The following is a 12,570-nucleotide window of genomic DNA, read 5'->3' as shown; positions in this document are numbered from 1 at the left end:
ACAGTGGATTTCATTAATAGACATGAGAGAGTTAAAATTGGTAAAAAGACAAAACTAGTTCAGTTACAGTGCCGTTGACGGAGAAACAGAGACACCTGCTGGTAAATCACGATAGTGCATGCTCACGACACAGCAAATTGCCTACTGTTTAGGTTGCAGCTGCAATACTTTTGGATTCATTTAATGTGATACATACCAAATGTAATGTGTACAGTATATTTGATTAACTGAGTGAATTATTTTGGCGCTATGAGTCTTATTAGAAAATAAGCAGGTTGAATTTAAGGATAAGCGTTTTAACGTAGTTCAAACCATGATTGCGCAAGCGAGCGCAGGATTGACGCTCTTTAAGAGTTTGCGCAGTCGCCCTACTGACGTCATCAACTTTGGCGCCATTTTGAAAAAATAAACAGGCGAATCGTTTGTTGTGGCGAACTAAGAGAATATAAAACATCCTCTCGTCGATTATGGTAAGCGTTGAACTCCTCGTTGTGGCTATGAACATTTGAAGAGTAAAACGACATCATACGGCTCGACTGCATTATCTCCATTCGCCGTCAAATTTCATTTTTATGGTTACTTTTTTTCATTAGAAATGATCATGGCATCTGATGAATTCCCAAAACAAAATCCAAACAACAACGAAACTATTGCATGTGTATTTTTGAAGTTACATCAAGAGCATTCCAGATGTACAGTCAATCTTGATGATTCTTTAATTTTTTGAAGCTCTATTCAGAAGCTCTTTAAGCTTTTAACATCTTTACGCTCTAACAGTGCAAAATATACATTCTTGCAATATTTCAACTGGTCTTAAAATTTTGATGATGAGTGTACTGTATGCGTCAAGTGTTGTAATCCTGCTTGCAACGCCCATCCTTCTGGGTGCAGGATGAAATCCATGCTGACCATGCTGAACCTGAGCTGTCAGAAGGTGCTCGGGAGGAACTGATGGACATGTGTGAGCAGCAGTTTGCACTGCTAGAAAAGGTACATACTTCTGTCCTAACGGTGATTTAACTGGCTCTACTTGGCTACAATTGTGTGGATGCTAACAAAATGCCTTTGGGTTACAGCTTCAGAATGAAATTATACTGTGTGAGCCCGACTTCAGTGAAAATCCCCAAGAACAGGTGAGACAGCATCACATGCAATGATGGAGGAACTCTATGAAGCTCAAGGGTCAAAATATTACATCCATCATACGAGTTAGTTACATTTTTTGGCAGTACAATGCTATAGCTATTGATGTAAAAACATAAAGGGGACATATTAGGCTCATTTTTCGACCATTTGTAATGCGTTGTGGTCGCTTATAGAGGAGATACACACAAAAACACACCCACGGCTCGCCTTCGGGCATGCCCATATAACCCATATAAGGAAGTCAGCCTCTCTGTGACATCACAAGGGGGCTGTTTTACCACACCTTTTGAAACAGAGTTTTGAGCCATCCCAGACTTCTTTTAGGGCCCACTTCCAAATGAGCAAATTATCTGAAAGTTAATTATCTGAAAGTTTGGCATCATTTAACACAAGAATACAACATTGTAACTTCATTTATAGGTCAGAAAAGAGGGGAAAGAATAATAGGTCCCCTTTAAGTGATTTTGGTTATCAAGAAAACCATGATATCATTTCTTACGTTAAACTCTAATGTGCTATTCTTGTTATCATTATATCTGTACACATGACTGTGTGTGTATTAATGTGAAATGTATATTCTCAAGTCAGTGAATTGGCTGTTAGCAACACAAGCTGAACTGGAACAGTGGCAGACTATGGAACCTCGACGTAAGTAATAATGTTGACTTTGTAACCTACAGAGATACATGTTTGTCTTTATGTGCCTTGTTATTGGCTGGCGACCAGTCCAGGGTGTACCCTGCCTCTTGTCTGAAAATAGCTGGGATAGGCTCCAGCACCCCCGCGACCCTCATGAGGATAAGCGGTAGAAAATGAATGAGTTTCACCAAGTGACTGCAGGTGCTAATCTATGGATGCTCGTAGTTTTGTAGAGTTTGAGAGTTTGATTAATCTGGTCAACAAATCTATACTAATCTAATATGTGACACAGGTAATATCAATCATGAAATATGTAGAAATCGCATTTTGATTTTCTGCATTTGCTCCATGTAGTGCTGGCACAAAACTCTGAAGTTTTATTGAAAGCTGGAAAAGAAGAGGTAGGTGGACGGAAAAAAAGTGCTGCTTATATTAAATAAATTTCACGTTCAATAATTCTCTTCTCACTGTGTTTTTTTTCCACAGATGCTCAAGCTGTGCTCTGAACTTGAGTTGGTTCTCGCTTGCGCTGAAGCAAAGAGAGACAAATTGAAAGAAACTAAGAAACTGTATGTCTTTTTTTTTTTTTTTTGGAGCGCATTCATTATTCTCCCTTATTTATTTTAGTATTTGATCTTGTGTTTTGTTCAGTGAACAGAAGTGGTTGGAGGAGAAGCGACAGGTGATCAATGCTGTCACTGACCACGCTAAACTCATACAAGAAAACAATGAGACGTTATCAGAGCACAGGTGAGTGTGTTAAACCAAAGAGTAGTTTCATATCTGGGCTTTGTTAGTAATACAGTAGATCCCCGTATTTTGTTGGAGGGTTATTATCCGGGACTACCAGCAAATGGTGAGTAATTTATACAGCCATACAAATGCCCCCAATTTCCTATTAGAGTGACTGAGCCCCCTCCTCATTCTCTTTTCAATTGCCATTGTTCACTTGTGTCGCAATCACACAGCCACACATACATGCAGTATGTTTGTGCAATATGTTGGCGCTTAGAGCGAATAACGGTGCATGTCGGTGAAATGGTTTGCTCCAATTGTGTATGTGTTGTGTGTCGAAAACCAGTGAAAGCTTATCTTCAGCTGGAAAATACTGCTGCTAACACGTCTATTTGCATTCTTACACCAAATCAGTCTGCACAAATGTATTCTTTTATGGGTCTTTCATCATTTTGCGGCAATAGTTTCACTGTTGTGCTCTTGAGTTCAGGAGAAATAGAATAGTCCTTTATTTTCTTTGTAAGAAGTACAACACAATTTAAAAGTGCCTTAGCAGTCAGTGCATCATTAAAATATCAACTACATTAATTAATTAATAAATAAATACACTCAGTCAATCGTAAAATTCACTCATTGCTATTGCACAATGTTAAGGATTATTCCTTAAGGCATTGAGGGTAGTTATTGCGGTCTGTTTTTTTTTATTTCATTGACCTTTAACGTCTGCCTGATGGCAAAAGTTCAAACGTGGCGTGACAAGGATGGAAAGAGCCTATGACAATGCTCAGACCTTCAGACTGTGAAGGTTGTCCAGTGAGGGAAGGGGGCAACCGACTATCCTCTGGGCCATCTTGACAACCTTTTGGAAGGCCTTTTTTTGGGCATACACACGCAGGTGAGGTAGTGGTTTAGCTCTGTAGCCAAGCTTGATGTTGGAGTAGACCTTGTTTTATCTCCACCGGTTGTGTATTTGACATGTTGGTAGAATTTAGGGAGTACTGTTTTCAAATCGGCATAATTAAAGTCCCCTGCTACGATGTGTACAGGGGCCAGAGACACATCGCCCGTCCACCTTTTGAGTCCCGCATAGTGATTTTTGGCTTGAGCCCTTTATATCCCGGATGCCCTTCCTGACGAATACCGCTGGTTCTTACTAGTGGAGATTCGAACCTGAGGCGTATGCTCCCAAGTCCAGAACACTAAACACTTAACATATTCTTCTCCATTTCTGAAAACTAATATTATGGTGTGCTTGTGTGTGTCGATCTGCATTTTAGTGTGCTGCAGGACACCAAGGACAAGATCCAGAAAATGAAAGTCTACCAGGAAAGGCTAATGGAGTCAATGGGAGAAATTCTAGAAAAACATGTTCCTCCTCCTCGCGATGACCTCAGTGCAAACAAGAAGAAGGTGCTTTGACCTGTTTGTTCTGTTTGGTTTGGACACATGCAACATATCCGCTGTGTCTAATCCAATATATAATATATAATGTGTCTATATCCAATATGCTCAATATGATTGTTTGTATTTTTAGAATATCCCAGAAGAATCGAATGAAAACTTGATTACACTCAGTGAAATTCTAGAGGTGAGTTTTATGGTAATAAGTCAGTATTTCTCCCCCATTTACTTGGAGCCACTATAAAACTGAACACAGAGATAAAGCATGTGAAATACAAATTTAAGCTAAATGCACTTAAACATGCCAGCTGATACTAATTTACATCGGAAATGCATTAGACGCACTACTGATTAGCATCGGCAGTTTACATGGCGACCTCAAAGACCTTTAAATCCAGCCGTTCATTCATCAGCAACTCATTAGACAGACTTAAACTCAGGTGCCCAATCCCGTTTTCCCAGGACATTTTCTGTTTCCACATCATGTCCCGAGGGGTGTACCTGGAAGCGAGTTTGTTAATATTTAAATTAGTTTATCTGAAACATTTAAGTGTGACAGACAACTAGCATTACAAACTAATGAAAGCCAATAGGGTGACAAGTTCCAAAGTGAAAGATTATTCTTAAGCCCACAGACACAATGCATGAACATGTTTCATCACAGTAATGTAACATCTTCCAGAGAAATTAAGCTTTAATGCTTCTGTTCATCGTTTGAAGGCTGAGCTTTATGCCATTTTGTCTAATTCCGTATGGTCAAATATAATGAAGAGTATGGGGCATCATACTCAGAGTTTACCTTTAACCTTTTTTATCTTTTCAGCTACTTATGAACAAGTTCCTGAACACACCACATGACCCTTACGTGACAATAGACTCCACTTTTTGGCCACCATACATTGAGATTCTGCTCCGCCATGGTATTGCCGTGAGACATCATGAGAACAACTTCAAGATCCGCCTGGAAAACTTTTTCTGAAACAGTGGTGCATTTTTCTGGCCTTTTCATATCTGCGCATGCTTTGGTGAAAATGATCAGTGATTCAGTACAATCTGTTTCACTACATATATGTACAGTGTAAAGGGCACCCGGAACGTATTAACTGCATGTTTTCTACATTTTCTTATGTAGCACCAACCCTTTATATGTAAATGACATGATTTCTTTTAAACATTCCATTTTGGACAAGGGCCGTAACATATAATGTGGAAATAATGAAGTGCACCTACATAGAGGGTACACTTCTAAACAATCTAAAAAGCTGCAGTGTTTATTATTTATTACCATTTTTTTAATGCAACTACCAACTACCCTCATGTCCTCCTTCACTTCATCCGTAAACCTCCTCTTTGGTGTTCCTCTACGCCTCCTACCTGGCAGCTCTAAACGCAACCATGTCCCAACCATCTCAGTCTGGCCTAAAGGACTTTATCTCCAAGGGCTCTAACATGTAATGTCCCTCTAATGTACTCGTTCCTGATCCTATCCATCCCGGTCACTCCCAATGAGAACCTCAGCATCCTCATCTCTGCTACCTCCAGTTCTGCTTCCTGTCTTTTCCTCATTGGCACTGTCTGTAGACCAAACAGACCAAACATGGCTGGTCTCACCGCAGTTTTGTATACCTTTCCTTTCATTTTAGTTGAAACTCTTCTATCACACATCACGCCTAATCTTTATTTCTCTCCTTTTCAGGGCAAACCCCCTCTTCTAGAATCTTCTATTTTTAAATTTTTGTGCTTAAAATTAATTTTATGAACTGTATGTTTTTCTTTTTGTGTTGGTGCAAATGTTTATCGCGTTTCTTGTTTAAACAATTAAAAATGTTTGCTGAATTTACCCACATTTACGTCAGACAAGTTAGGACAAGTGAACTTGTTTCAATATTTCTTTTTCCCCGAAATATCAAAACGTAATCGTGAGACAATTTCGTGCGTCACGTGACGTCATCGCGGTCGCCCAATCCCGTTTGGTCGCCGCGTCATCTCGCGAATTCCTGTGGGCGGAGAAGCGATTCCGGTTCCGGGTGTTTTCATACCAGTCGGTGGTGTTCGCTTTTCCGATTATGGTCTTTTATTGGGAACGTTTCTTAACCATCGACGGATTATAGTGGCTATTTTAAAAATTGGAAATATTGAAGTGAAGAAGCGAACATGACGACCCGCTCGGAGAGAGAGAAGGCCCAGAAACTGAATGAGCAGCACCAGGCCATTCTGTCCAAAATGCTCCGAGAGGAAGACAACAAGTACTGTGCCGACTGCGAGGCGAAAGGTGCTTTATTAAATCATCGAAAATTGCTTATTTTAATCAGTTTTCCAAGCGAAAGTGGCTTTTTTACCCCCACTTTCCCATACGTGGTAAAACCAACCGTAGCATCTGTGTTAGCTAAACAAGCCAACTCCAGTGTGTGGAACTAGCTCCAGTTAGTCAGCTGACACCACGTCCCCAAAAGCTAAACTAAGTGGCTAACTAGTAAGCTAACCCCTTTTAATATACAATGACTTTCTGTCGCCAGTCTGCTTGTACAAAAGTCCTGGTGGTTTTATCGTTTTCAACAAAATGGAGATATAGTCTCACTTAAGCGTGGTTTGATCCCCCTTTGGGTGATGTTTTCTCTCAGGTCCGAGATGGGCTTCTTGGAACTTGGGAGTATTTATCTGCATCCGGTGTGCGGGCATCCACAGGAACCTCGGCGTACACATATCCCGAGTGAAATCGGTAAACTTGGACCAATGGACTTCAGATCAAATTCAGGTAGTGTTTCTTTAAAAACAAAAACACGATTTCACTCCCTCATATTTGATTATAACGTAGAGATACTGCAATTCCCACAATGCTGTGCAAAAATGCAGGAACATGCTGTAAACGTCAATTATGGTGTTGTATTTACTTAATAACTACTTCATTCTCCCCATGTGAGGTTGAATTACCATTGAGGATAATGTTGCTCCACAGTGCACACAAACACTTAAAACACACACCTGGCCATAAATGTCGGATTTGATGGATGTTCTGTAGTATTGGTGTTTGTATAATGGATTTTAAGTGAAGTATTAATACAGACAGTATTGTGCCTGGCCAAAAATATTTCTTTGGAGTGGACCTCCTTTAGCTTTGTTTACAGGACACATTCACTGTGGCGTAGTTTTCACAAGCTTCTTTAATGTCACAATATTTACATGCATCCAGAGTTGCATTCATTTCTGACTGCAATCAATTTGTCGTGTTAGTGGGGGACATTATGACGCAATGACCAAATTTATGTAATTGGCTATGATGCAAATGCTTAAAATTAGTAAAAAAACAAACAAACATTAGAACCAAAAAACGCCGCCTGTCAATTAGCCTAAATGCCCCAAACAGTGTTAACGGTACCGTGATGGTGGCTACCAATTTACTTTGTCAAGTCCGGTTCTCGTCTTTGTGCCCTAAATAGCGACCCCATCTTCGAATGAGTTACACAGTGAAACAGCTGTACTTTATTGCCGATTTTAAGATGAAACTCAAAACATAACCCGGTTCGTACCCGTGTTACAGTTGCTGTACAACCGTCTGCACACTCCAAACATTCTCAGTGGGGTTCAGTTGTGGTCTACATGGTGGACAATCCATGTGTGAAAATTATGTCTCATCCGTGTTCTCTTTTCTTAGAGTATACAGGACATGGGAAACACCAAGGCCAGGCAACGTTACGAAGCCAACCTTCCAGAAAACTTTAGAAGACCTCAAACAGACCAGTATCCTTCACTGTCCGCAGATACCTGAAAGCAGCATTCTGTCCATAAAGCCACTGGCCACAACATTTTCTATACCTGTAGAACCCAAGGACAGTCGATAATATTCATATACTGATAGTGTATTTTTATTAAGACCTTTCAGTATGTTGCTAGCAGTCAATTGAAAAATTGTAATCCATGCACCTCTAAATTGCTTTTGTATGTAACCTCATATGATTGTGTACATTATATAATGGCCAATGTGTGTATTTACTGATTTTGCCTTAATTCCGACCTCAGAGCAGTGGAATTCTTCATCAGGGATAAATATGAGAAGAAGAAATACTACAGTAAGAATGTGACCAATGGAGGCAGTGTATGTTCTCTTTTATTTTTGTTTACAATATTTTCCATGGCTTCTGTTTTCTGGATTAATATGACTTGTGTTTGTTTTCTCAGCCTAAAGAGTGCAATAAGAAAGAGAAGGAGACGGAGCGAGGAAGTAAGGTGTCATCTTACACCAAGGTACACATTCACACACACGGCCTTCTCAGCTTTCATCAGTGACGCGTATCCCCCACTAATCAACTGTGTGTATTTGTATATTTAGAAAAATGAAGAGTCTAAGCCAGTCCCCAAAATCAGCCCAGTTAAGACATCAGAACCTTCTGTGAACCTACTAGGACTTGGTGAGTATCCATGGTGCTCCTTTTCCGTGAAGATTGTGATGTGTTGCTTGTAAAATGGTATGTTAAGTTTGATATGAGGTGGATAATCAGTGTAGCAATATGCACCGCAGTCACCGACCACTTCGCTATTTTTGTGAATCACTATCTAATCACACTTCATACATGAAATGGTCAAAAATGCGCCCCAAATGTTGTACAAGTGAATCAGAGAGGATATTTCTGGCAGGAAGTTGAAGTTGCTGACTCAGTCTCTGACGCTTACACTTGTTGCTGACTTGTGACTTTTTTTTTTGTGAAGTGTTTCAATGTGGCAAACAAGACCGAGTCACTTTGAAGTCACTCAAGTAGACTTTTTGACAAGACAAGTCACCCGTATTTAGTTCGCCGTAACCCCCATCCTTTATTTACACACAACTTCCACATCTGCAGGCATCTTGAAACTTTAGGTTACATTGAATGAGACATTCATTCATTCATTGTTTGACTTCCTTGATTCTGATTGCTTCGAGGAAGTCCAATGTAACGCTTCAAAAATATGAGGTACTCTTGTTATTTCCACACCATGAATGTGTGAGCATTAACTCATTTGCTACCAAAGACGTATTTATTCATCCTACCTTTTTTGCGTGAGAGGTGCCAAGAGGTGATGATGCAACTCCACAATAAAAGAGAGCATGTTTGATGCAGGGTGAAGCCGAATAAAACAACCATAAGGTGGCAGAAGTGCATTTTTAGAAAACTTCGGCCTGCATCTCCCACGTTGTGTGGAGGAGGTTATACAGTTCAGTTATAAATGTGAAATTGTAAATAGTTAAATTTGTAAAAAATATTAATACAATAACAATATATTAAATATTTTCTGGTGTTATGTTGCGACATTATAAATATAATAAATATTAATTCTTTTCATTTTCTACCGCTTATCGTCACAAGAGTCGCAGGGGTGCTGGAGCCTATCCCAGCTGTCTTCAGGCGAGAGGCGGGGTACACTCTGGACCGGTGGCCAGCCAATCACAGGGCACATATAGACAAACAACCATTCACACTCACATTCATACCTGTGGACAATTAACCTAGCATGTTTTTGGAATGTGGGAGGAAACCGGAGTACCCGGAGAAAACCCACGCATGCACGGGGAGAACATGCAAACTCCACACAGAGATGCCCGAGAGTGGAATCGAACTCGGTTCTCCTAGCTGTTTGCAGCTATTTCTTCTGGTGGTCAAAGTGGACATCAAAACTATGAATGGAAATAAAAATATTTTAATGATCCAGAATCTGAATTTTGCCCCAGTCGATGCCCAACCCTAATTACTGCACTGAATTTTGTTGTAAGTGATATTCAACTTGTGTGCTTATTCTCAAACGGTAAAAAAATACTTTTGTGTTTTTCTGTGGTAGACACACCGGCAGCTGCACCAAGCAACAATGGTATCACGAGCACCAGCCAGAACAATAACGATCTGGACATATTTGGTCCTATGGTGTCCAACCCCCTACCGTCATCCACGCCAGCAGCTCTGTTTCCTCAGGTAGAGCCAAGAATATTGTGAACTGTCCACATTACCCCACTCAGTCACACATCCTTTTCCCCAGCTCTCCAGTTCCCGTATAATGTAACCGGAGTCGTTAAATGTCAATTCATCGTTACACTCCATCAGTTCGCCCTCAGCATCAATATCGGTTAGAGTCATGGTCTTCCTCCTCGTAGGCGAGCTCCAGCAGCGTGGCAGGAACTCCCACACAAACCCCAGCAGCAGCACTGGGTGGCGCTGTGTCAGGGTCAGCGCAGGGTGACCTTGACCTGTTTAGCGACAACAGCAGCAACACAACTAAGACGGACGACAGTGCAAAGAAGCCGCTGTCCAAGGACTCCATTTTGTCACTGTATGGAACCAACAGTATGCCGCAGCAGGCTCCTGCTGGTAAGACAAAGGTTTCACCTACTCTTACGTTCATTATGCCGAGTCTTTATTTTCACTTGGTGGATTATTTCGGCGTCTATTATGAAAGGTGGTAGATACAAAAAAAAAAGTTGAGGACCGGTGTTTTTCACCTGCTGAGCTATGGTTTTCTTAAGTTACACCTGTAGCCAAGTTGGAACAGTGGTCATTAACCAAAAGGTAGACAAAGGCAATTTAAAAGACAATACAATGATTATTTGCATATTTGGAACATAACAGGTAGTAACCTGGTTAGCTAAGTTGTACAGATGTAGGTACCGGCAGCTGAAGCCAGAATGAGAAAGTACAAGTTCCTGCATCTCTACGGGACTTTATGCCCCGCAAATCTGAACACCCTGAACATCACAGTACATGAACATTATTATGTCTTCTCTCTTCCATGTCTCCTCCTCCTATCAGCCGGCATGTTCATGGGCCCCTCTCAGATGCAGTTTCCCGTCCAGACAACTGCCGGTTACCAGGCTTTCCCCGCCATGGGCACGGCCATGCCGCCTACAACCGTCATGGGTGCCATGATGGCACAGAGCGGGACGGCCATGATGGGGCCCAGTCCGGGAATGATGGTTGGGATGACAGTGCCCAACGGCTTCATGGGCAATGCCCCTGCTAGCGGCGTGATGGGCATGGCCCCCAGAATGATGGCGCCACATGGCGGCGCGATGCCTGCAGGCATGGTGCCTGCTCAGGGCATGTACGCCATCCAGCCTGGTCAACAAGCTCAGTGGAACATGGCCCAGGTATCACTACTATAACCCAATGAAATCACTTAGAATCCATTAGAATTTCAAAATTATATTTTTTTTGTCCGAAAGTTTGGTGCTGTGTCAAACAGAGACATTTGTGTGGGCGCTTTTTTTGGCATTTGAAAAGTGGGGATCTACTGTACACAGACTGGCTTGATTTTGGAGTGCTTGTCAAGCTACAGTGGAAATTCTGACCACTAGAGGGCAGACATGACACTGTAAATGGAGTTTAGTGTGCCAAAAAAGTCAAAGGGTAAAAGTCATGTATTTTAAACATCAAAACTGCTGACCTCTCGCAGGTTACTATGAGTATGTGCAGTTGGATGTTGGATTAGGAGTTATGATATAATAGATTGATTGTCGGAGTTGAAGTCCATGTTTTTTTTTTCTCATTTCCTGTGTTGACTTGTGATGTGTCTGCCACCCTCAGATGAGCCAGCAGATGTCAGGGTTGCATCTAAACGGTGCGGCCGGACACATGGCCTTCGGTCAGCCCTCATCAGCGATGGGCGGCTGGGAAGCCGTGCCTGGATCCAGCCAGACCCTCAGCACGCAGCTATGGAAGTGAGCTTTCCGAGAGATGGATGGTTGCAGGGGAAAAGCGGTGGTTGCAGGACGTGCAAAATACCACTTTGGGCTTCTCTGTACCTCCCTACGAACTCACGTCTATTTCCATGATGATGGACCAGCCTTCAAGAACATGAAAGTTTTATCTCTACCCCCCTCCCTTCTTTCTCTCTGTCTCTCTTTCTCTCTATTGTGTGAGTGGACGGGGAGTTGAACAGGAGTACAGCCTGGCAGTTTCTGCCTGTCGTATTGATTTTTGAGCATAACTTTTATCTTCCTTCTTGGAAAACAAATACAAGGAAATAACAGTCCCAACAAAAATGATATCGACATATCAGAAAAAGTGCAGGACCAGCTACACAAACTTTTATTGTATCACTGTATCATTATAAGATTATAGAACATTTAAATGAATAGTATTTAACGGGAGAAGATGAGACTAATACAGTCTGTCTGTATTTCTCCCAAGTGTACAGCGCTGTAACCTTTTAAAGTACCTGTGGTTCCCCATAAAAATAAAGACCTAATAAATAGCTTTGTATGTCATTTTTGCTGACTAAACAGTTTGAATGGAGAGTATGAGCTACAATCTGCATCATCAAGCAAAGGCTGAGAGAAACTGAGAGTGCTATTGAGCCACAAGATAATGAAATAAAGCCATTTAGTAAAAGGCACTTTAAAAAAAAAGCCATGCTGACGCCTCAGAAACCAGCACTTGATGGCAGTGTTGCATTAACTTTAAAAAGGGGGGCCGTGGCTTTAACTACTTTTACTTGGGTGTGTGACCTCCTGCCATTTCTTGAGGGAGTATCATAAACTACAAGTTCACCGGTGAAGTTAAATGTGCTACATGTGTTTTTCTAAAATACTATTTCTACCACTTCCACACTAATTGCTAATTGCAACCACTATAATAATTGTTCAGTGAATACCTCTGACAGCAATGTGTTATGCTTACCATTATAAAG

The 12,570-nt window shown here is 41.3% G+C and overlaps 2 protein-coding genes across 2 annotated transcripts; both read left to right on the top strand.

Annotated features, from left to right (window-relative positions):
- Window positions 1–366: 366 nt before the first annotated feature.
- On the top strand, window positions 367–5,588 carry cenpk (centromere protein K). Its single transcript, XM_058077004.2, has 10 exons — window positions 367–470; window positions 892–990; window positions 1,077–1,133; window positions 1,731–1,794; window positions 2,140–2,186; window positions 2,272–2,354; window positions 2,437–2,535; window positions 3,798–3,930; window positions 4,055–4,108; window positions 4,745–5,588. The coding sequence occupies exons 1-10, from the start codon at window positions 468–470 to the stop codon at window positions 4,898–4,900; spliced, it is 795 nt and encodes a 264-aa protein (XP_057932987.1). The 5' UTR covers window positions 367–467; the 3' UTR covers window positions 4,901–5,588.
- A 309-nt stretch (window positions 5,589–5,897) lies between these two features.
- smap1 (small ArfGAP 1) lies at window positions 5,898–12,152 on the top strand. The gene is made up of 10 exons (XM_058070748.2): window positions 5,898–6,193; window positions 6,543–6,676; window positions 7,574–7,659; window positions 7,939–8,014; window positions 8,098–8,163; window positions 8,249–8,327; window positions 9,730–9,860; window positions 10,040–10,253; window positions 10,692–11,029; window positions 11,466–12,152. Exons 1-10 carry the CDS (start codon window positions 6,076–6,078, stop codon window positions 11,601–11,603), a joined length of 1,380 nt encoding a protein of 459 aa, XP_057926731.2. The 5' UTR covers window positions 5,898–6,075; the 3' UTR covers window positions 11,604–12,152.
- Window positions 12,153–12,570: the final 418 nt, after the last annotated feature.

This window comes from Doryrhamphus excisus, linkage group LG9, assembly GCF_037039965.1.
Source record: "Doryrhamphus excisus strain RoL-2023G ecotype Guam linkage group LG9, RoL_Dexc_Guam_v1.1, whole genome shotgun sequence".
Classification (NCBI taxonomy): domain Eukaryota; kingdom Metazoa; phylum Chordata; class Actinopteri; order Syngnathiformes; family Syngnathidae; genus Doryrhamphus; species Doryrhamphus excisus.
Note: the sequence above shows the minus strand (reverse complement) of the source record. Positions and strands in the feature narration are given on the sequence as shown.